Source organism: Perognathus longimembris, chromosome 5 (assembly GCF_023159225.1).
Source record: "Perognathus longimembris pacificus isolate PPM17 chromosome 5, ASM2315922v1, whole genome shotgun sequence".
In the NCBI taxonomy this organism is placed as follows: domain Eukaryota; kingdom Metazoa; phylum Chordata; class Mammalia; order Rodentia; family Heteromyidae; genus Perognathus; species Perognathus longimembris.
Genome location: NC_063165.1, coordinates 4,939,872 through 4,963,538, shown reverse-complemented (window position 1 = coordinate 4,963,538; position 23,667 = coordinate 4,939,872). Strand labels below are relative to the sequence as shown.

The 23,667-nt window shown below is 41.1% G+C and overlaps 1 protein-coding gene across 5 annotated transcripts in view; it reads left to right on the top strand.

Moving 5' to 3' along the window:
* The first annotated feature begins 169 nt into the window (after nucleotides 1-169).
* The window catches only part of Ttc3 (tetratricopeptide repeat domain 3), a 108,021-nt gene continuing 84,523 nt past the window's right edge, over nucleotides 170-23,667 (top strand). For 4 of the 5 annotated variants that reach the window (XM_048346233.1, XM_048346235.1, XM_048346232.1 and 1 more), the window contains exons 1-6: nucleotides 12,855-13,373; nucleotides 14,899-14,941; nucleotides 15,478-15,628; nucleotides 16,588-16,672; nucleotides 20,167-20,220; nucleotides 21,327-21,447. In XM_048346233.1, coding sequence (XP_048202190.1) covers nucleotides 13,200-13,373; nucleotides 14,899-14,941; nucleotides 15,478-15,628; nucleotides 16,588-16,672; nucleotides 20,167-20,220; nucleotides 21,327-21,447 — 628 coding nt within the window. In that variant the 5' untranslated portion in view covers nucleotides 12,855-13,199. Of the gene's footprint in view, nucleotides 454-12,854; nucleotides 13,374-14,898; nucleotides 14,942-15,477; nucleotides 15,629-16,587; nucleotides 16,673-20,166; nucleotides 20,221-21,326; nucleotides 21,448-23,667 lie in introns of those variants that run through there. The other variant, XM_048346234.1, reaches the window with a different exon arrangement.

The following is a 23,667-nucleotide window of genomic DNA, read 5'->3' as shown; positions in this document are numbered from 1 at the left end:
GCGCAGGCGCACCGAGACCCTCCACGGGCCGGAGCCGGAGAGCGCGGGGGCCGGCGGGACGGCTGAGCGAACGCCGCAGCGGGGGAGGACCGAGGCGGGCGGCGCGACGGCGCGACTGCGCGTGCGCGCTGCCAACCCACGTGACGTCTTCCTCGGGAGCCTGGCGCTGCCGCCCGCTCGCTCCTGCAGTCGGGTTGACCCGAAGAGCGGAGGTGGCGGCGGCGGCGAGAGCAGCGGCGGCCCGCGTCCGAAGCTCCCGGGCTGCGGGCCCGAGCGAGCGCCCCCCAGCGCGCAGGGCTCTGGTCCCCACCTCGTCCCGCCGCTACCAAGATGCGCGGGGAGCCGGGCGCGGCGCAACCCCCCCGTGGGTGTGCAGCGAGTGCGGGTGCGTGCGCGGCGGCCCGCCGCAGCTGAGGGGCCCCGCGGTGTCCGCGTCGCCCGGCAACTCGCAAGGTGAGGAGGTGTGGCCGCCTGGGCCCCGAGGGTGTGTGTGTGGGGGGGTGTGTGGACCCCGTGCTGCGGGGTCCCTGGCTCCCCCCGGGGAACTGGAGGGGGGGGTGCGCTGGGGGGCGGGAGCGGCCCCTTTGTGTGCGCACGCCCCCGCGGCACGCGCGCCCCGGGGCCGCGGGTGGGTGACATGGCGCAGGGGCCGCGGCTTTGCGCGTGCGCGGCCCCCCTCCCCCCCGCACCGCAGCCCCCCGCGCGTGGGGCCGCCGTCACTCTTCCCAGGGGAGGCGTGGGAGGGGTGGGAGGGTGGGCACCCTCTCCACTCCGTCTCCTCCCTCCCCACCTCCCACCCTCGGGCGCCGCCGCCGCTCCCTCCGCGGGGAGGTCGCGACGAGCGAGGCCCGAGGCCGCGCCACGCAGGGGGCGGGGGGGGGTCCCGGCGTGCGCGTGCGCGCGCGTGGCCGAGGTTTCCTTCTCGAGTGTTCGTGCGTGCGTCACCTGTTTTTATTTATTTATTTATTTACTTAGGGGGTGGGGTGGGGGGGAGAGATGCTCGTGGCGAAGACTGGACCCCGGGGAAGGGAGGGAAGGGGAGGGGAGGGAAGGGGGCGGGTGGGAACGGGGAGGCCCGTCCCGCAGCCCCAGCTCCTGCGGCGGCGTCTACCGAGCATCCTCCTCCACACACTCCCTCCCACCCCCCCGCCCGAATGCCCGGGGATTGGGGAGGGTGGGGGGGGGCTGCGGCCATCCGCCCGCCCTGCAGGCTGGAGACGTCAGTGGTGGACCTGTGAGCTGGTACCTGGGCAGTGGCCTCCTGTCTCCGCCAACCCATCAATTGGAAACTCCTTCTACAACATGTTGCCATGACAACTGGGGAAAAATAACCCTACCTAACTGCGCGCTCGTGTGTGTGTGTGTGTGTGTGCGCGTGCGTGCGCGTTCTTGATGGTGGTTTTGTGGCAGACTTGTAAATCTCTTGATTTGGGGAAGGGAAGCAAGCTAGAGATCTTGCAGATTTTGCTACTGCAGTTTCCTTATATGACAGCACTAGTGGTGATTAAAAAAAAAAAGGAATATATTTCCGTTTTATGTTAAGGAAAGTGGAATTCATATAGCCTGATGGAAAAACAGACTCTTTAGGGACCCAAATCGTGCTGCGTTTCTGACGGGTTGATGCTTTGCGCTCCAAGGGCTCTCTGTTTTGGTTGTTTCTGTCTTGCTGAATTTCCATACTATTTACCTAATTTCTTCTCTCTCTTTTTTTTTTTTTTATAACTTCCGTACTATTTCATGTGTATAAAACGGGGAGATTTAATCAATCAGTGGTTTAGATTTTACAGGTGTAATTGCCTTGCCAAAGTTACTTCAGATCTTTCTAAAAAGGAAATAAAAGGTTCTGGAGGTTCTATCTACTCTCCTAACTCAGAGATAGCCACTGTGTTCAGGCCTGTGCTTGTCATTTCCTTGAATATTTTATACTTTGATCACAGTGAATCTATAAACAATACAGCGTATTGTTTATAAACGTCAATGATATTAAACTATATGTCTTTTTGCAACTTGTTTTTTCACTCAGCATCACGATTGAGAATTATATGTGAATCCATTGAACTACTGTGTTTTCCTTGATTCATTCTAATTGCTGGTATAGAATCAAATCGCATGAATATATCATACCTTATCTATACATTACCCTATTGATTGGCTTTGAAGTTATGTATAGTTTTCGACTATAAGAAACAGTTCTGCAATAAGTATTGTTGTATCTGTCTCCTGTGCACACATTTGGAAGCTTATCTAGAAAGTATACCTAGTAACAGATATGCTGGATAGGACAGTATGTGTATTTTCAACATAACCAGCTATTACTGAAGCTCTCATAGTGGTTGTAGCAGTTTTCACTTGCACTGATAGTGAGTGAGAACCCCATCTCCTCACATGCTCGCTAACTACATTTTTTTTTTTTTGCCTTCTCTTTACTGACCAGCTTCCTTCCTACTTTAGCTTGCTGCTAAATTTGCTGCAAATTTAGCTTCTGCTTTAGCCATGTGCCAGTCTCTCACAGGTAATGGAATTTGGTCCTGATAAAATCAATTCCAATGACCATCTGTTATGTACCTAATGTTAATATGATTGATTTAAAGATGAGACTTCCATAATTTATGTACCTCCAGTGGTAAGTGAGGTGATTTTCCAGAACCATTATTTCATAAGATGTTTTTTAAAAAATCTTTTATTTTTGTGTAATATTTACGTTCAGAATATATGTATCTTATGCAAGCTGTGAAGCAAAACAATAAGCCGTCTATGAATTTACCATCAATAAAAATAGCCAATATTTAATGTTCTTACCTGTGGAGGTAATGGTCCCGAGTACCCCTTGCATTGGAAAATAACTTCATATGAGATTTGTACATATCTGTCAATAACGTATGGTTTCTATGTTTCTTAGAAACTATTGGGTATAGTCTTCTGGAACTTGCTTATTTTACTCAGTATTATGTTTCTGAGTCACTAATATTATATATAGATGTAAGTTACTAGTTTTTTGCTTCTGTGTAATATTCCATGAGTGAATATAACACAATTTCTTTTATGCATTCTCCTGTTGGTAGGCATTTGGTTGTTTTTAGATTTTGCTCTTTGGTAGCTTTTTTTTTTTTTTTTTTTTTGGCCAGTCCTGGGCCTTGGACTCAGGGCCTGAGCACTGTCCCTGGCTTCTTCCCGCTCAAGGCTAGCACTCTGCCACGTGAGCCACAGCGCCGCTTCTGGCCGTTTTTTTTTTCTGTATATGTGGTGCTGGGGAATCGAACCTAGGGCCTCGTGTATCCGAGGCAGGCACTCTTGCCACTAGGCTATATCCCCAGCCCAGATTTTGCTCTTTGGAAGATTCTGATATAACATACAGAGTTGTGAGAATTTCTCTAAAGTTCATGCTGGGGTATATGACTCCTAGGGAAGTAATAAAGATTTCCTAATTAGTTTGTGAGTACAAGTGATGTTAAGGAATGCATGTCTGGGCTTTTGGATTCTGTATGTGCTCTTTCCTAAAGCTGATGATGCTTGAAGCCTGTGGTACTAGTCTCTTGCTGGTTCAACTTTCCTCCCTTCCCTTCTGCAGTTGCACTTTACATAAGAAAGGCAGACCACACCGAAGAACTAACGTGTGAAATCCGAAGTCAGAAACCTCTGGAAAGCAAAGGAATAATTTAAAATGCAATACCTGGTGTTAGGGGAACCCTCTTTTAGTCTAGGTGTCTCCTCCATTTCTTTCTTTTTTTTCCCCTCCATTTCTTTCAGTAAGGCATTTTTAGTGTAATTCTACTTTTTTGTTCAGTTATCAGTGTGTATAGTTACTTTCATCAACTGCTAATAATTATAATAATCTCAGTTTTACTTTATTTATTTTTTATTTTTTTGGCAGTCCTGGGGCTTGGACTCAGGGCCTGAGCACTGTCCCTGGCTTCTTTTTGCTCAAGGCTAGCACTCTGCCACTTGAGCCACAGCGCCACTTCCGGCCGTTTTCTATATATGTGGTGCTGGGGAATCGAACCCAGGGCTTCATGTATAGGAGGCAAGCACTCTAGCCACTAGGCCATATCCCCAGCCCCTCAGTTTTACTTTAAAATGCCACTATGATACTGTGGAAGTTCATCATTTGCAATTAATCTTAATTCTTACTTTTTGAAATCTATTATTGTAACGTGGAGGATAGCTGATTTTCAAGCATAATTTTGATGGTTTGTGAACAGAAAGTGGGTTGGAATACTAAGAAGGGTAAGCTGTTTGCTAGAAGTGTAATTACTGGGTAAAAGGGTATGAATGTTAAACTTCTTGAAAGGATTCTGGATTGTTTTTGAGGTGGTTGTGCAACACTGGCTAACAGTTCTGTCAGCTTTCTATTTAATCAGTAGTGAGAGTTACAATTGATCTGCAACCTCACCAACAGTTGCTATCTTAGACTTCCTAATACTTGCTAGTAGAATGGTTATGAGGTGATACACATTGTGGTTTAAATTGGCATTTCTTTGGTTATTAGTGAGACTTGTGTTAAACAGCAGTTACAGTGGTTCATTAGAAGTGCCTATATTGGTAGTCCCAGTTTGATATTGGGAATGCTTCCCTGCTAAGAACAGCATTTTCTGTGACTTTTTTTTTTCTTTTTTTTCTGCCAGTCCTGGGCCTTGGACTTAGGGCCTAAGCACTGTCCCTGGCTTCTTTTTGTTCAAGGCTAGCATTGTGCCACTTGAACCACAGCACCACTTCTGGCCATTTTCTGTATACGTGGTGCTGAGGAAACAAACCCAGGGCTTCATGCATGTGAGGCAAGTACTCTTGCTACTAGGCCATGTTCCCAGCCCTTTCTGTGACATTTTTGTAGATGCTTTTGGTTAGGTTAAGGAAAGCTTTACCATTTTATCACATACTTTCTACCATGTCTTGGGAATATGGTGTGTTTTGTAAAACAAAACCAAACCATATTTGCCTTAATCCTGTTATATTTGTTTTTATTCACTGATTTTTTTCCCCTTTTATTTTCCTTTCCTTTCCTCCCCCCACTTAGGGCCTGAGCACTGTCCCTGGCTTCTTTTTGCTCAAGGCTAGCACTCTACCACTTGAGCCACAGCATCACCTCTGGCTTTTTCTATATATGTGGTACTGAGAAATCCAACCCAGGGCTTCATGTATGCAAAGCAAGCACACTGCCATATTCCCAGCCCCCATTTATTTTCTTGAGTTTTTTTTTTCTAACTTAAATTGCCCGCTTAATGTTAATTTTTAGGCATTCTTATTTCATAGTATAAGCATTGTTTGTGCTATTCCTGGGAGTTGAACTCAAGGCCTGGGCTCTGTCCCTGAGCTTCTTTTACTCAAAGCTTGCACTCTACTTGAGCCACAACACCACTTCTGGCCTTTTCTGTTTATATGATACTAAGGAGTCAAACCCAGGGCTTCATGCGTGCTAGGCAAGCACTCTACCACGAAGCCACATTCCATGTCCTGTAAGCATTTATAAACTTTTCCAAGATCCATTTTTCCTTTAACATAGCTTTATTTGGGGGTGGGGGTAGGAGTGGGGCTGGGTCTGTCATTGGGCTTGAACTCAAGGCCTGGGAGCTGTCCCTGAGCTTTTTTGCTCAAGATGAGCAATACCATTTTGAGCCATAACTTCACTTCTGGTTTTCTTGTGCTTAATTGGAGATAAAGATCTCATGAATTTTTCTGCCTAGGCTGGCTTCAATCCTTGATCCTCAAGTCTCAGCCTCCCTGAGTAGCTAGGAGTATAGACATGAGCCACCAGCACCTGGCCTAAGACAGTTTAATTTATGGTGTTTTCACTAACCTTTAGGTCTGAAGTATTTAAAAATTTCCAAAGTAGATTTCTTCTTTGACTTTGTTTAGTGACTTGAGTTGGTCAGAAGTATGTTCTTAAATTTTCAGATTTGACATAATTTTTTATTTAGTTAATGACTTCTTGGTTTTTTGGGTCAGTGGTAGGGCTTGAACTCAGGTTCTGGGTGCTGTTCCTGAGATCTTTTTGCTCAAGACTAGTGCTCTACCACCTTGAGCCACAGTACCACTTCTGGTTTTTTTAGTAGTTAATTGGAGATAAGAGTTTGACTGATTTTTTTCTCCTGGGGCTGGCTTTGAACCCTGATCCTTAGATCTCAGCCTCCTGAGTAGGTAGCATTACAGGCATGAGCCACCAGCACCTGACTCTTTTTTTTTTTTTTTTGAAGGACAAATTTTCTTTTCCTTTGTATAGTCTTGTATACAGTGAAATACTGTAATTACTCTGTGTGTACTTGCAAAGAATATGTATTCTGTAATTGTTATATATCTATAGAAGATTAGAAATTTTGTTGTTCAGATACCAGTTTGTATTAATTTCTTTTTTTTTTTTTGGCCAGTCCTGGGCCTTGGTCTCAGGGCCTGAGCACTGTCCCTGGCTTCTTTTTGCTCAAGGCTAGCACTCTGCCACTTGAGCCACAGCGCTACTTCTGGCCATTTTCTGTATATGTGGTGCTGGGGAATTGAACCCAGGGCTTCATGTATACGAGGCGAGCACTCTTGCCACTAGGCCATATCCCCAGCCCTTGTATTAATTTCTGTTTGTCTAGTCATTGTGAAGTTTGTTGCAGTCACCCATTCAGACTTCCTATAGTTTGTTGTTGTTGTTGTTGTGAGGCTTGAACTCTTGAACTCATGGCCTGGGCACTGTCCTGGAGCTCTTTTGCTCAAGGCTAGCACTTTGAGCTATATTTCCAGTTCCAGTGTACTGGTGATTAATTGGAAATAAGAGTCCCGTGGACTTTCCTGCCCAGGCTGGAGATCTCAGCCTCCTGAGTAGCTAGGATTACAGGGTGAGCCACTGGTGCCCAGCCACTTCCCATAGTTGTAACAGCTTTTTTTTATGTGTGTGCTGGTTCTGGGCCTTGAACTTAGGGCCTGGGCACTGTTGTGTAGCTTTGTTTTCTTTCATATGATGAAGATATGCAGAGTCTGCTGCCAGCTCTCTTTAGGCTCATTGGATTTTCTGTTTTGAGTATTATGTCATTTCACTTCTAAGTATAGCTAAGAAATTGCTTTTATTTCATCCTGTTTTGAGTGCTTACGTTTCTTCTGAAATTTGTCTTTCATGATGCCTGGATGATTATGAGCCCTGTATATTTTTTAAATTTTCTATTATTTTTTAAATCTGTTTTCCCCTTTTGGAGTTTTAACTGCACACACACACACACACACACACACACACACTACATTAAACTGTTTCCAAATCATTTGCTCTTTCGTATTTTTCACCTCTGTGTCCTTACGATGCTAGATAACTTCATCAGATGTGTCTTGTAGTTCACTTGTCTTTTCAACAGTGCCTACTCTTCATACTTTATTATTTTTTTTCCTTCAGTGACTCTACCACTTGAGCCATAACTCTAGTTCTTTTGCTTTTTTTTTTTGGCCAGTTCTGGGCCTTGGACTCAGGGCCTGAGCACTGTCCCTGGCTTCTTCCCACTCAAGGCCAGCACTCTGCCACCTGAGCCACAGCGCCCCTTCTGGCCGTTTTCCATGTATGCGGTGCTGGGGAATCGAACTGAGAGCTTCATGTGTAAGAGGCAAGCACTCTTGCCACTAGGCCATATTCCCAGCCCTTCTTTTTCTTTTCTTTTTTTTTTTTTTTTTCTTGGCCAGTCCTGGGCCTTGGACTCAGGGCCTGAGCACTGTCCCTGGCTTCTTCTTGCTCAAGGCTAGCACTCTGCCACTTGAGCCACAGCGCCACTTCTGGCCATTTTCTGTGTATGTGGTGCTGGGGAATCGAACCTAGGGCCTCATGTATACGAGGCAAGCACTCTTGCCACTAGGCCATATCCCCAACCCCTTCTTTTACTTTTAATTTGTTTTTCTGATGGGCTCTTATGCTAGCTTTTCTTAGGCTAGCTTTGAACTGTAATACTTGTTTGCGGGACCTATTTGATTTCTCCCTTTATTTTTTTATTTTGTTTTGTTTTTGTTTTTGTTTTGCCAGTCTTGGGCCTTAAACTCAGGGCCTGAGCACTGTCCCTGGCTTCTTTTTGCTCAAGGCTAGCACTCTGCCACTTGAGCCACAGCGCCACTTCTGGCCATTTTCTGTATATGTGGTGCTGGGAAATTGAACCCAGGGCTTCATGTATACAAGGCAAGCACTCTTGCCACTAGGCCATATTCCCAGCCCTCCCTTTATTTTTTTTTAGTGACCCAGCTTACTCAACAATGTGTTGTTCCATCTCCATAAATTCAAATGTTTTCTCTACTATCTTTTGCTGCTGAATTCTAGTTTAATTCTGTTCTGATCAAATAGAATATAGGGTGCTATTTTAATTTTCTTATATTTGTTCAGCCTTTCTGTATGTGCTAGATTGTGATCCATTTTGAAGAAAGTTTCATGGACTGCCAAGAAGGTGCATTGGTGAATTACTGGATGAAATACACTGTAGATGTCTATTAAATGCATTTGTGTTATGATGTCAATTCTGAGCTTTCTTTATTACCCTTTTGTTGAGTTGATTTGTCTTTTGGTGAGAATAGGGTGTTGTGTTGAGGTCTGTCAGTGCTTATAAATACAGGAGTAGATGCTTAATAGGTTTTCTTTTAACTTAAAAAATTTTACATTCTTGTAAAATTTTTATTGCTATAATAAAGATGATATGCAGAAAGGTTAGTTACATAAGTCAGGTAAAGAGTACATTTGTTTTTGGACATTGCCACCCCTTTCCTTGCTCTCAGTTTTTCCTTTCCATCTCCATGTTTAATGAATTTTGACATGTTACTATTAGGTTCATATATGCTGACCACTGTAGTTTCTTCTTCAGTGATCTCTCCCTTTATCAATACGAAATGACCTTTTTGTCTCTTCTTACTGTTTTTAGTCTGAAGTCAATTTTATCAGATACAAGTAGTACTCCTGGCCACTTGCAGGATATTTGTAAGTTCTCTTTGTGTAACCCTTCATTCTGAATTTCTGTTAATCTTTTGACAGTGAGATATGTTTTCTTGGACAGAACAAATGGCTGGGTCTTGCATTTTGATCCAGGCTGCTGCTCTATGGCTTCTGATTGGAGTCGAGCCCATTGATGTATAATGTTACTATTGAAATATGCTGCTTCCTGTCATTTTGTTTTTGTGATGCTTGCTTCTTTCCTTCTCCTATTCTAGTAATCTACTCCCCTAGTACAGTTTATTAATTTCTGTATTTTTTTGCTTTCAATGGCCATATTCTGAGGCTAGGATTTCTTTAAATATCTTTCATAGTACTGGTATAATGGTCACAAATTCCTTTAGTTTTATCATAGAAGTTTTTTAGCTCAAGGTTGTGTCTTTTGGTATGAGGAGGCTTTAAATGTTCTATTTCTAGGAGCTTGGTAAAACAAGAATATTTTGAAAAAAATCTAAAATCTACTTTATTTTTTTACAATCATAGAATTTTTCAGTATTTGGCTCACCATAACTGATGGAATAAGACATATTTATGTTTTTAGTAGTTTTCTTATTTTAGTTTGTATTAGGAAAGTTCTGTCATGTTCAAACGTGGGATTTCTTGGTGATACCAAATTTTCTCTTAAAGCAAGCTTATAGTTAAATTAGTCAAGTTTTTTCTGGGGGAATTATGAAGCAAATAACTATAGATGGCAAGTAGATTACTTAGTGTATTCTGCACACTCACAGTGACCTAACAGATAAACTTGCAATGATCAAACTGTGTAAGAGCTGCTTTCAGAGATAGGGACCTGGTCTTCTAAGTTTATAGAGAAGAGAGGCAAAAAGAAATTTGGTGTAGGGGAACGATCAGGACAGTTAAAAACTGGAGGCATGAATTAATGGAAGGTTTGTTTAGGAATTATGAGCAGTTGGATATGACCAGCTTCTAGGTTGTGTATCATGGAGTGACTGGAGATAGAAGCAGGAATAGGAGCACACAAGACCATCTATAGTTAAGCAGGGAGATTGGACTTGATTCTGATTATGAAGAGGAGCTGTTGAATGATTTAAAACAGTAAATTGATAAAACCAGAGTTTGAGAGGATGCTAAACTTGAAGGCAAGATAGTGCTTAAGAGATTTCTTGTATTAGTTTGAGGAGAAATGAGGAAGGAACAAGTAAGGCAGTGACAAATTTAGATTTCTTAGGGAAGTAGCTGTGATTGGATATAATGGTAAGTTGGATGGAAATGTGGAATGAGACTAGAGTCTAGGTTGACCAGCTACATTTTTGATTAATGTAACCATGTGGCATGTAGAACAATTAACCTTATAAATAGTATACAGAAAGAGAAAAGAATGTGGTAGCATTTTTTAAAGAAAGAGAATAAGTTTATTTTTGAACTTACTGAATCTGAGGGGCTATGGAACATCTTGGTTAAGATCTCGTATCAATTGACAGTTAAGATCTGAAAATCAGAAGATTGGACCCAGCCTGGAGACATTTGGAACTGTGGAAACCATTATCATATAAGATCATTTAAAGTGGTACATAAAAAACTGGAAAATTTTAATAGTAAGGAATTTACCTTAACGTGTATAAAAATACAACTTGTATATCAAACTTTGATATCATGGACATATATCACTTAGGTGAGCTTAATGCAAAGGAAGCATTAAATACATGTAATATATGAGGATTGCAAAATCATGAAGAAGCTATTATGCAAATGATGAAAGTTCAGAAAATGCTGTTTTAAGCCATGGGTGTGGAAGGTCACCCAGAGACAGTGAGAGTGAGAAGAAAAGAGAATGGACATTTGGGTGGCAGGGAATGGAAAAGAAGAGCCCATGAAGGAGACTGAGGAAGAGCAGCCATACGAATAGGAGGAGAACCAGAAGATGGTCTTTGGATCCCAAATGAAGAGTTCTGAGGAGGAAGTGGTCCGCAGTGTCAAGTAAGTTACAAGCTGAAAAGTGCTCTTTGGATTTAGTAATTAAGGTAGCTCAGTTAGCTGGAAATATCTAAACAGTAGGTTTAAATTTTTAAAAATTTGGTACTTATAGCATTTCATACATACCCAGCACTACTCAAAACACTTAATCAGGTAGGTAGTACTTTTTTTGATCCCTTAACATGTGGGGCAACTGAAGCACAGAGAAGTTAAGAATATTGCCCAAGATCAAAACTTCAGAAAATAGTGGAATTAGGGTTTAAACCCAGGTAGACTGGCCCTGGAGTCCATATTCTTAACCATTTTGCCACATTGCCCCTCTAGAGATAACAAAATAGAAAACTCTGAAAATTATACCAGGATCACAATTACAGTATAATTGCTGCCATATTTGATATCTTGAGATCTGCGAGGCTTTAATGGCCAGTGTGCCACGTCGTGGTGGCTCAGTCTGCCAGTTGTATTGTAATCAATGTCATGATGTTAATGAGTAGGCTCTGACAATTCTTGGCTCTTTCTGTATTTTTTTACAAAAAAGTATGTGAGAAGAGTGAACTTTTGAGTATACATAAGTATTTCCTAGATAACTTATTGTGTCTTTGGTCTTATGTTTTACTTTTTTCTGGCTGTTTCACTTTTAGAGTTGAGTGCTGTAATGTTGTTCAGACAGAACAGGTGAACTTGCAGATCGTATAGACAGTCTATGAATAGTCATTGGTGACACTAGTGAAAGCAGTTTCCCTTGAATGGTAGGGATGGAAACCAAATTGTAGGAAGTGGAATTGAGAACAAGAGATTCATAGTGATAAATACTAAGAAAAGTTCTTGATGAGATTGAATGGCTATGGGAAGGGACAAGGAAAGATGAGAGCTGTAACGATGCTTACTTGTGTTTAGAACTGACAGGAGGGAAGCATTTGATGTTAAATTTAGATGTTTAGAATTATACAGTCTGAGAAGTGGCCCTGAGAAGGAAGAGCTTAATGTGGTGGGAAAAAAGTTCATGCTAGTTGAGAAGGTAAACTAAGGCTAAGGTGTTGTCTGGATGGGTCCATGATGCCACTAGGATAATGGTAGATTTGGAGGAGAGAAAGAAACTAGTTTCTGGTGTTCATAAACATGGCAGTAAACAAGAAATAAACAAATGGTAATGACACGTCTGAGAGCAGAGACTGCAGAATTGGGAATGAGCATTTTCCATCTGTATAGTGGGCATAGAAGGAATATGAGGATTAATGGGATGGGGACTTCTGAAGTATGTGGTATGTATGGTAGGTGACACCTAATACAAGTAGCTGGCTAGGAAGCTTGTTAGGATTCTTCTGAATTGTGAGGTAATTAGACATTAAATTGGACACCAAAAGAAGGACTGATTAAAGAAGTAGGCTCATATTCAAGGACTTGGTGTTAGGAAAAGAGAAATGATCTACTCTAACATTAAATGGTTAATGCGATGTGAAAAGATACGAGAAATGGTTAACGATCGTTTGTGATGAAAAGGAAAACAAAGCAAGGGCTAGAACTAATAAAATGAATTTTCAGTGACATTTAATGTAGTTTTCCTCTAATAGCTATAAATATCTTCATTATTAAACTTTCTCTAGGAAAAAAAAAAGCCTAAACCTCTAGCCTACTCCCCTTTTCTCCCTTCAAAGTAAATATTTTAAAAAACATGTCTGTATGATGTGAGGAGTTTTTCCCTTGTTGCAGTCTTAGAGTGCTGACTGGCCTTCATTGGGAGCATTAGAAGTTCAGAGATGGTTACGAAGAGGACAAGTCTGGAGGGGCTATGGGCATGGAGACTGACACACTTGCCCTGGACCGCTCTGGCCCTGTCCATTTGCCTGAGATAGAGATACAAGGAAAGGAGAGTGGGAGCAGCTGATAGGAAACAGCTTCTCAGTGGAGCCAGGATTTAGTTAGGGCCGGGAAATGGGGATTGTAGTAGTTCTTATATGATGAAATGGTATATTTTACGTGATGCAGTAAAAGAAATGGAGGTGAAAGTGCACTTTGTCTTTTCTATATTCAGCAAACATTTGAGGGCTCACATGTACTGGACATACAGGGAGAATAGGATGCCCTTAGTTATCACCCACCTAAAGGAGACATGTAAACTGATAAAATTTAGAGTAAAGAAGGTAAATATGTGAACCTAAGGAAAGGAAGAAATAGATTGAATCATTTGGAAAGAACAGCAGAACAGGGGCACAAATCTTCCAAAACTCAGTGTTCCAGTTGGAATTACTTCCTTGGGATATAGGCTCTGAATATTTTCCTAATATGCAGTAGATGCCAGGAAGGAAAACTGCTACTTCTGTCACTTCAAAAAATTTAACTATTGATGTGTGTTGTTTTCGTAGGAATGGGCACCATGGATGATTTTATCGACGAGGATCTTAGCATAGTAGATGATGCTTTGTTAGAAGATTGCCCCTCTGAGGATGAGTTTGTCTTTGCTCCTGAATATATGTCAGATGATTATGTCCGTGTGACTCAGCTGTACTATGATGGAGTGGTAAGTAGGTTTGTTAATTTTTGTATTCAGTTTTCTAATTTAGGGCAGTCTTGAGTAAAGATACTTTGTGTGATAGAAAGTTCAGAAGGGCAAGTGAGCAGCACCTCCATAATAAGAATGTGGATGCCAGAGAACCAGTAATGGCAAACTAGTCCAAGGCCAGTCTAGGCATAAACATGAGACCTGATCAAAAAATAAATTAAAAACAAACGGACTAGGACATAGCTCAAGTGGTGGAGGAATTCCTGAGCTTCCCCCCCCAAAAAAAATAAAACCAAACCAAAAACAACAAAAAGTTTCTGGGGAGTGCGTTAGGAAAATACTCAGAAAATTAAGACTTATTGGCTAAAGATACATTCAAATTACATAAAATTGCATCATTTTTAGTTTAGCTCTGTTAATTGTTAGAGTAAAAAGCCTAGTGCTAATGACTCAGGTATGTGAGAGACTGTGATTGGGAAGACAGCAGTTGTGTCCAGGCAGAAAAGTTAATGAAATTCCTCCCTTCCCCTTTTCTCTTGTTCCCCTCCTCCTCTACCCCCTCCTCTTGATTTTTTTCTTTTTCTTTTTTTGGTGCTGGTATGTGGATTAAACTCAGGGCCTAAGCACTGTTCCTCAGCTTTTTTGCTCAAGGATGGTACTCTGCCACTTGAAACACAACTCTACTTGTGGATTTTTGGTGGGTAACTAGAGATAAGAGTCTCATGGACTTTCTTGCTCAGGTTGGCTTTAAACCCAAATCCTCATATCTCAGCCTCTGAGTAGCTAGGATTACAAGCATGAGTCACTGGTGCCCGGCATGAGACTCTTTAACCAAGAGCTGAACCAGATGGCATACACCTGTTAACAACTAGTACAGGGCTGGGTGTATGGCCTAGTGGCAAGAGTGCTTGCCTCCTACACAGGAAGCTCTCGGTTTGATTCCCCAGCACCACATATATAGAAAACGGCCAGAGGGGCGATGTGGCTCAGGTGGCATAGTGCTAGCCTTGAGCAGGAAGAAGCCAGGGACAGTGCTCAGGCCCTGAGTCCAAGGCCCAGGACTGGCCAAAAAACAACAACTAGTACAACAGGGAGCCCAATTAAGGTGTTCAAGACCCAGGTGTACCCAGGCAGGAGTTGAGACACTATCTCAAAAGTAACCAGCGTAAGCTGGGTGCCAGTGGCTCATGCCTGTAATCCTAGCTACAGAGGAGGCTGAGATTTGAGGATCTCAATTGGAAGCCAGCCTGGGCAGAAAGTCCCATTGAGACTCATCTCCAATAAACTACTCAGAAAAACGAAGTAATGCTGTGGCTCAGGTGGTAGAGTGCTAGCCTTGAGAACAAAGAGGCTCAGGAACAGCTCAAGCCCCAGGACTGGCAAAAAACAAAAACCAGCATAAAACAAGTAGGAAACACACCTGAGTGGTAGAGTATCTGCCTAGCAAGCAGGAGAGTTGAAACCCAGGAACAGTCCTCTTAGCCCCCCAAAATCTGTTCTTTTGCATTTTACCATACGAATCAAAATAATTTTCTTATTTTAGGGCTTGCAGTATAAAGATTATGTTCGATGTGAGAGAAATGTGGGTGAGTACAGTCATACTTTAATATTAATTTGTTGAAGGGTCATAAGGAAGGGTCCATACATTCAGCCATATCAACATGGAGATTTATATGTCTTTTAAAAATGTATTCTTAGCTGGTTGCCAATAGCTTACCACGATAGTCCTAGGTACTCTGGAGACTGAGATTTGAAGATCAAAGCCTATAGCCAGCTGGGGCAGACAAATCCTCAAGACTGTTCTCTCCAGCTAACTAGAAAAAAGGCAGAAGTGGGGGTGTGGTTCAAATGGTAGAGTGCCAGCCATGAGTGAAAAAGCTTTCATTTGAGGACCTGAATTTAATAAGCCTTAGCACTAGAACACAAAAAAGTATGCCTATTGTTTTTTCTACTACAAACTGAGAAGCTTTTTCTTGAAGGACTTTTAGTCAGCACAAATATTTTTAATATCTAACAGGTTATAATATTTCATCCATTCATATCCATTTTATGTTCCCTCATTTGCAGTATTAATCCCTTAAAAATGAGGTACAAATATTAATCTTAATCTTTTAATTTTAAGAATTTGACATCTGCAGTATATGGTGCAGCAAGCCAATTTCTGTCCTACGAAGTTATTGTGATGCCATTAAAATACATATCTTCTGGCCACTTCTTTTTCAACTGCAGCAAAATTCTATATTATCAAGATTACATCCTTGTGTGGAGACCTTGTAAGTTCTATATGGTACTCATTTTGTATGAACAGTGATATGCAGTTGTATGTGCAGTACTAAGGAATGCCAAGTGCAGTGGAAGGCTATGTCTTTCTTACTGCTCAGATTTGCTTTCTAAGATAGGATATAAAAAGTAAATACTTTGGATTTGAACATGAGGAAATAATTATAACATGAATTTTTTAAAGTTTTATTCTTATAAAGGTGATTTACAGAGGAGTTATATAACATGAATTTTCAGTAGGATTGAATGGTAGACTTCAAGCTGAGTCAGGACAAATTAATCTGCTTGCTTATAAGTATTGTTATACAGAACTGCTATATTAAACAGTTGTAGTGGGCTGGGGATATGGCCTAATGGCAAGAGTGCTTGCCTCGTATACATGAGACCCTGGGTTCTATTCCTCAGCACCACATATACAGAAAATGGCCAGAAGTGGCGCTGTGGCTCAAGTGGCAGAGTGCTAGCCTTGAGCAAAAAAGAAGCCAGGGACAGTGCTCAGGCCCTGAGTTCACGGCCTAGGACTGGCCAAAAAAACCAAAAAACAAAAATAAACAGTTGTAGTGCAGAAGAGAGAAATACAGCATTTAAAGAAACAGCTTGTGGACTGGGGATATAGCCTAGTGGCAAGAGCGCTTGCCTCATATACATGAAGCCCTGGGTTCGATTCCCCAGAACCACATATACAAAAAATGGCCAGAAGTGGCACTGTGACTCAAGTGGCAGAGTGCTAGCCTTGAGCAAAAAGAAGCCAGGGACAGTGCTCAGGCCCTGAGTCCAAGGCCCAGGACTGGCAAAAAAAAAAAAAAGAAAAAGAAACAGCTTGTTTTTTGTTACCTAAAGAAAATGGAAACTTAATTTTTTTTAGATAGTTTGTTATATTTAAGCATAAAATTCAGTGAATTGTATAGGCAAGAACCTAATCTTTAAAAAAAAATAACTTGTCTATAAACAGTTTGCAGGGTTCAGAGATAAGTTTGAAGAAGTTACAACTTCTTGAGTTGATGGAAGATATTGTGGATTTGGCAAAAAAAGTTGCGGTAAGTGCAGGCCCCACACTTTCACTTCAAAATTAAAATGTATGCTGTGGACGCATACAACCGATTGATAGAAGTTAGCTCATGGACTTTTAGGTTTTGTGGTCCTGATTGCAGTTGTCCTTTCTCTGTGTGTGCTCAGTAGTGATCAGAGGATGTCTGGTGGCTTTGATAGGTTCAGATAGCAGTAGCTGGTACCAGGACTGCTTCTTGTCCTTAAAAGAAAGCAGAATTTTTTGCCAGGTGCTGGTGGCTCAGCCTATAATCCAAGCTATTCAGGAGGCTGAGATCTGAGGATCACAGATTGAAGCCAGCTGGGTCAGATAAGTCCCTGTGAGACTTGTCTCCAATTTGGATTTGGAGCTGTGGCTCAAAGTGGTAAAGGACTAGCCTTGGGCAAAAGAGCTCAGGGTCAGTGCCCTGAGTTGAAGCTCCATGACCCACCCTCCCTGCAAAAAACATCACAGTAGATTTGAGGAATGTCTTTGTGTTATTTTGAGTGTCTTTTTTTTTAAATGGTTCTTTTTGAAGCCATTTGATAACTTTTTGTCTCAATTGGTTATGAAGCCTTAGTACTATTTCTTTTTTCTTGTGGTGGAGCTTCAACTCAGGGCCTGTGAGCTCTTTTTGCTCAAGGTCAATGCTCTACCACTTTAAGCCACAGCTTCTCTTCTGGTTTTCTGGTGGTTAATTGAAGATAAGAGTCTCACAGATTTTCCTTCCCTGGCTGGCTTTGAACTGGGATCTTAAATCTCAGCCTCCCGAGTAGCTAGGATTATAGACATGAACCACCAACGTCTGGTTAGTACTGTTTTCATTTTTGTGCCTGAACTCAGGGCCTGGGTGCTGTCCCTGAGCCCTTTTGCTCAAGGCTAGTCCTGTGTCACTTGAGCCATAGCTCCATTTCTGCTCATTTTGGTAGTTAATTGGAGATCAGAGTCTCACAGACTTTCCTGCCTGATTGGCTTTAAACTGTGATCCTCAGCTCTCAGCCTCCTAAGTAGCTATAGTTATAAGCATGAGCCCCCAGTGCCTGGTTTTTAGTACTATTTTTATTGTGAATTTAAACGTGTGTATGTGTGTGTGTGTGTGTGTGTGTGTGTGGTGTTGGTACTGGGGCTTGAGCTTGGCCGCAGGCGCTGTCCCTTAGCTTTTTGCTCAAGGCTGGCATTCTACCTCTTGAATCACAAGTCCACTTTTGGTTTTTGCTGGCTAATTGGAGATAAGATTCTTAAGTCTCATGGACTTTTCTGCTGGCTTTGAACCACAGTTGTCAGATGTCAGCCTCCTGAGTAACTAGGATTATAGGTGTGAGCCACTGGCACTGAGCTTAGAAATTTAAACTTGGAAAGGACATTCTGGTGTTTATTCCTACTGATTTAATAACATACCAGCTAATGTACCTTTAGGGAAATGTCTGAAGTATAATGAATCTTAAAAACCCACACATCTACAAGTAACTAAAAATCATGTCTTTTGTGAATTCTTTTTTTTGGGTCTGTTGTGGGGCTGTGTGGAGTGACTTTGAACCGTGATCCTCAGAATCTCAGCCTCCTGAATAGCTAGGATTACAGGTGTGAGCCACCAGCACCTGACAGTCAATTCTTTTTTTTTTTTTTTTTTTTTTTGACCAGTCCTGGTCCTTGGACTCAGGGCCCGAGCACCGTCCCTAGCTTCTTCCCGCTCAAGGCTAGCACTCTGCCACTTGAGCCACAGCGCCGCTTCTGGCCGTTTTCTGTATATGTGGTGCTGGGGAATCGAACCTAGGGCCTCGTGTATCCGAGGCAGGCACTCTTGCCACTAGGCTATATCCCCAGCCCCTGACAGTCAATTCTTGACTTAGGTTACTTTTTTTCCCCTCCTTGGTACTGGGGTTTGAAGGCTTTATGTGTAGGCAAGCACTCTTCTACTTAAGCTCCAGCCCATTTAATATTTTTCACATTGGGTTAGAAAAAGAGAATTTCTGGGGTTGGAGATTTAGCTCAGTGGAAGAGTGCTTGCTTGACAAGTGCAAGGCCCTGAGTTTGGTCCTTAGCTCTGAAAAAGAAAAAAAAACAGGAAGAAATAGAGAGGGGAGAAAGGTTTTCTTGATTTTTGCCTATGGCTGAACTCGACTGAAATCCTCCTACCTATACTTCCTGCTTAGTTAGCTATGTTCACAATCATGCCACTATGTCCAGCTTGTTTTTTGAGATAGGGTCTACTAACCATTTTCTTGGCTTAGCTAACTTCAACCTAAGAGCCTGTCTTCAACTCCCGAGTATGGGACTACAGGTGTTTGCCACCAGGTCCAGAATCTTCAGGCTTGTTCAGGGGCAAATTGATCTTGTAAGTGCTTGTGGCAAGTAGAGTACTGTATACATACAGTTGTACAGTCACATGTCACTTAACAATGGTTGTATATCCTGAGAAATGTGTCATTTAGTAGTTTAGTTGTTGTGTGTCCACACATAACATCATAGTGTACTTAGACAAATCAAGGTGACAAAATAAGTCATTCCATGTGGCCCCTTGGTGGAATCGAGGGAAACATGAAATACAAGATGTATGAAACTGCTGCTGGTATATGCCATGGCATATTGTTTCACAGTGAAATTGTTTCTAGTAGAAAGAGTATTTTCTGCTAAACACAAGACATATACAGATTAGTAGTAGATCACTTATTTACCATAATCAAGTATCATGTTCTGTGTGTAATTGGGCTATTATTTTAGTAAATCTACCAACATCAACACTTGTCAGCAGTGCCTGTTTATGGTATGACATGACAACAGCTACAGTGTCACTAAAAAATAGAAATTTGTCAGTTTTGTTATTAATCTTATGGGACCATTGTTATATATTTGTTATATATTTGCAATATTATTGCATATTAACCAGGCACTGGTGGCTCATGCCTATAATAATACTAGCTACTCAGGAGGCTTAGATTTTTTTTTTTTTTTTTTTTTTGCCAGTCCTGAGGCTTGGACTCAGGGCCTGAGCACTGTCCCTGGCTTCTTTTTGCTCAAGGCTAGCACTCTGCCACTTGAGCCACAGCGCCACTTCTGGCCATTTTCTGTATATGTAGTGCTGGGGAATTGAACCCAGGGCTTCATGTATATGAGGTGAGCACTCTTGCCACTAGACCATGTTCCCAGCCCCAGGAGGCTAAGATTTGAAGAAACCTGTTCAAAGCCAGCCCAGGGAGGAATATCTGTGAGACTTTTATCTCCGATAAACCACCAGTAAACCAGAAATGGAGTTGTAGCTCAAAGTGGTAGAGTGCTAGCCTTGAGCAGAAGAGCTAAGGGGTAACAACACCCAGGCCTTGACTTCAAGCCCTTGACTGACAAACACACACATACACACACACACAATATAGAACGATAGCTAGGTAGATAGATTGATTTTGTATGATGCATGACTATTCCTAAAATGTAGAATTTTTTTTCCCATTAGAAATTTCAAGTAAAGTTGATGGAATAAGGGATAACTGTGCTTTTTTTATTTTTCAGAATGATTCATTTCTTATTGAAGGCTTATTGAGAATTGGCTATAAGATAGAAAACGTAAGTATTATATACATAGGTATTAAACCCAACATTAGCCACTGAATAAGTGGCAGTCATCAAACTGCTCATTTCCAGGTTATTCAGTTTATATACCCAGCATTACACCAGCATCTGGTAGTATTGACTTTTGTGTTTTGTGTACATGATCTTATTAGCTGATTTGCATCACTTTTTAAAATCTGTCATGTAACTTCAAACCTCTTTACGTCTGATTCTTTCAGATTATTTGCTGGGCATACATTTCCTCAGTTGAAATTAGATACATAATTACTAGATAATCTCCAGAAATAGTGATAAGCCAATTTGTAATGTTACTGGAGACATATAAACCTATGTTTCTTTTAAACCTTATACCAGTATTGAGAACTATTAAATTCCTGAAGATATTTTAGATACTACAGGCATGAATAACATTTCTGCCAACTTTTCACCCATTGTGAGAATCATTGCACAGATGGTCCAGTTTGCTCAGCAAATGTTTTATCTAATTCTTTTATTTGCCACAGACTGTGCAAAGAATATATATTGTCTGAGGCAAACCTTCATCTATAACTGTAGCCTCGGGGATAAGGATGGAATCCCTAGTTCAGATAAAATCTGAATCCCAGCCCATTTTGTATTGAATTCTCTGGCTAAGGGCAGCCCCTTGCCAGGTTGTGAACCTCTTTACAGAAGCGTCTTAAGCTCTGAGAGTGACCTAACATCAACTGAAAAATGTAACATCTAGCTGGGCACTGGTGGCTTACCCCTGTAATCCTAGATACTCGGGAGGCTGAGATCTGAGGATCGCAGTTCAAAGCTAGCCAGGGCAGGAAAGTCCGTGAGACTCTTATCACTAATTCACCACCATAAAATTGGAAGTGACACTGTGGCTCAAATGGTAGAGTACTAGCCTTGAGCAGAAGAGCTCAGGGACAGCACCCAGGTCCAGAGTTCAAGCCACATGACCTACCAAACAAGAAAATATAACATGTATGATGATGGTTTCTGTTAATTTGTAAGTTGGGGTTCTAGTCTTCTTGACCGCATGATGGAATAACAAAAATGTAAATGTATAATGCGACGTACAAGCTTAGAATTAATACTCACATCTTTTGAAACAGAAAATCTTGGCAATGGAGGAAGCTTTAAATTGGATAAAATATACAGGCGATGTAACCATTCTACCCAAATTAGGATCAGTGGACAAATGTTGGCCTATGTTAAGTATTTTCTTTACTGAATGTAAGTATTAGTGTCTTAACTTGTTCACTGAGTTTTTAAAGGTATTCAGGAGAATGGAATGTATAGTTATGTGGTTTCTGATTTGTCTTAAGAACATTTGGAAAATGTTTTTCTTCTGCTGTGATGTTTCAGTAACAATTTTAACTTTGTTTTCAGGTTTAGGCTTTTTGTTTGTTTATTTTTGTGCACCTTCTGGGGCTTGAACTCAGAATCTTACATTCTTTCTTGACTTTTTCCTCTCAGGGCAGATGCTCTGCCACTTGAGCTATACTTCTACTTTGGGCTGTTTTTGCTGGTTAGTTGGAGAGAAGAGTCTCAAATTTGTCTGCCCAGGCTGGTTTTGAATCTGATCCCCCATCTCAGTCTACTGAGTAGATAGGATTACAGGAGTCAGCCACTGGCACCAGGCCCTTGTACTTAGTATTCTCTATTTTCTCCTTTTCTTTTGTGACACATTGGGGAAAAAAATTCTTAATGTGATTATCAGTAGTTATTTTTTTATAATAGAGGAAGAACTGATAGCTATAGTTCATGTGTGTCATTCAATAAAAGTAACAGAAGTTAACATAATTTTAATTTTCCTGATGAATTGACCATTCTTTAATGTATGAGGAAATTACCTACATATTTCCTTATTTTGTGAAATATTTTCCCTTAAAGCATTTGATTATTAGCAATGCTTTTATAGTATAGTTTTAGGAACCTTGAAATAGGAAATTTTTGGCTCTTTATTAGGTGATGGACAATAATTTGCATCTTTACTGAAAAGAGCGCAAATATTCTGTTGACTTGGATTATAGAGAGGAATTAAGTACAGATCTTTCTGATAGATTTATTAGATCTTCTTGTATCATCTTTTCATTATTTTGGAGGCCTCTAATTACAGGTCAGGTTTTTTTTAGAAAGTAGAGAAGCAGTATCGTGCATTATGGGCTTATTTCTGATTTCTCTCTCAAGTTCTCTCTCTCCTTTATAAAAGTACCCTAAAGAGTTGATGCTATTGTTTGTTGCAGAAGACTTTGAGAAGATGTGATTTTTCTAAAGTGTACAAACTAACTAGTAGAACATAGATAAGAGCTCAAATCTTTCTCTAATCTTGAAGCCAAGGTTTTCCTCCTAGACCCTTGCTCTGTCCCTTAGTATTATTTATTTGCTCACCTTCCCAGATCCTTTCTTTTGCAGTACTAGGGAATGAACTGAAGGCCTGAATGAACTGAGCCATGCCATCCAGTATTTTTTTAAATTTGTTTTTCCAATAGGGTCTTAAATTAACTTAGCTGCCTCCTTGGTAGCTGGGATAACAGGCATGAAGCACCATGCCCAGCTTGTTTTTGAGAAAGGATCTATCTCCTTGGCTTTTGCCTAGGCTTATCTTGATCCTCCTGACGCTGGTCTGTATGTTTTCTTGAATCTCAAATTGTAGGTACTCTCTTTGCTTTGGAGAGGAATACATTTGGCTAGAGTTTTAACTATAATTGTGCTGGAATAATTTTTATATATGCATACATATATACATATATATACGCACATACATACACTGATGAGGCTTCATAACTTTGGACACTTTTGATAACGTAATTACCTACTATATTGTAATTAGTTCATTACGTTTTTATAAGATTACTATTTCAAATAACTTCTCACCATAAATATTTCATTTATAAAGTCAAATATTAAAAAAAAAAAAACTCTAGCCAGGCACTGGTGGCTCACACCTGTAATCCTAGCTACTCAGGAGGCCGATATTTAAGGCTTGCAGTTTGAAGCCATCTGGGGAAGAAAAGTTCCTAAGACTTTTATCTCTTATGAACTGCTAAAAACCAGAAGTAGAGTTGTGGCTCAAAGTAGTAGAGCCCTAGCTTGAGCAGAAGAGCTCATAGATAGTGCCCAAGTCCTGAGTTCAAGCCCTATGACTGGAAGAAAAAAAGTTTAAATATTTCATTCAGTATATTAAATACATTTTAGAAGACTGTTTACCAGTTTGTTCTTACATAGTTTTATTGAACATTGCACTTTGATAATGTCTGAATTATCTTGAGTTATGAGTCCTGATTCAAATGCGTTTTCTGAATTACAGGGTAATAATTTCCTGAATTACAGGGTAATAACTAGTGCAATAATAAAGACCTGGTTCCTTATTGCTAGAAATAGAAACAGAGTAGACTTAGAGCAAGCAATAAATCAGTTTTCTGTAGCATGTTACCAGTTGTATATTTTCAA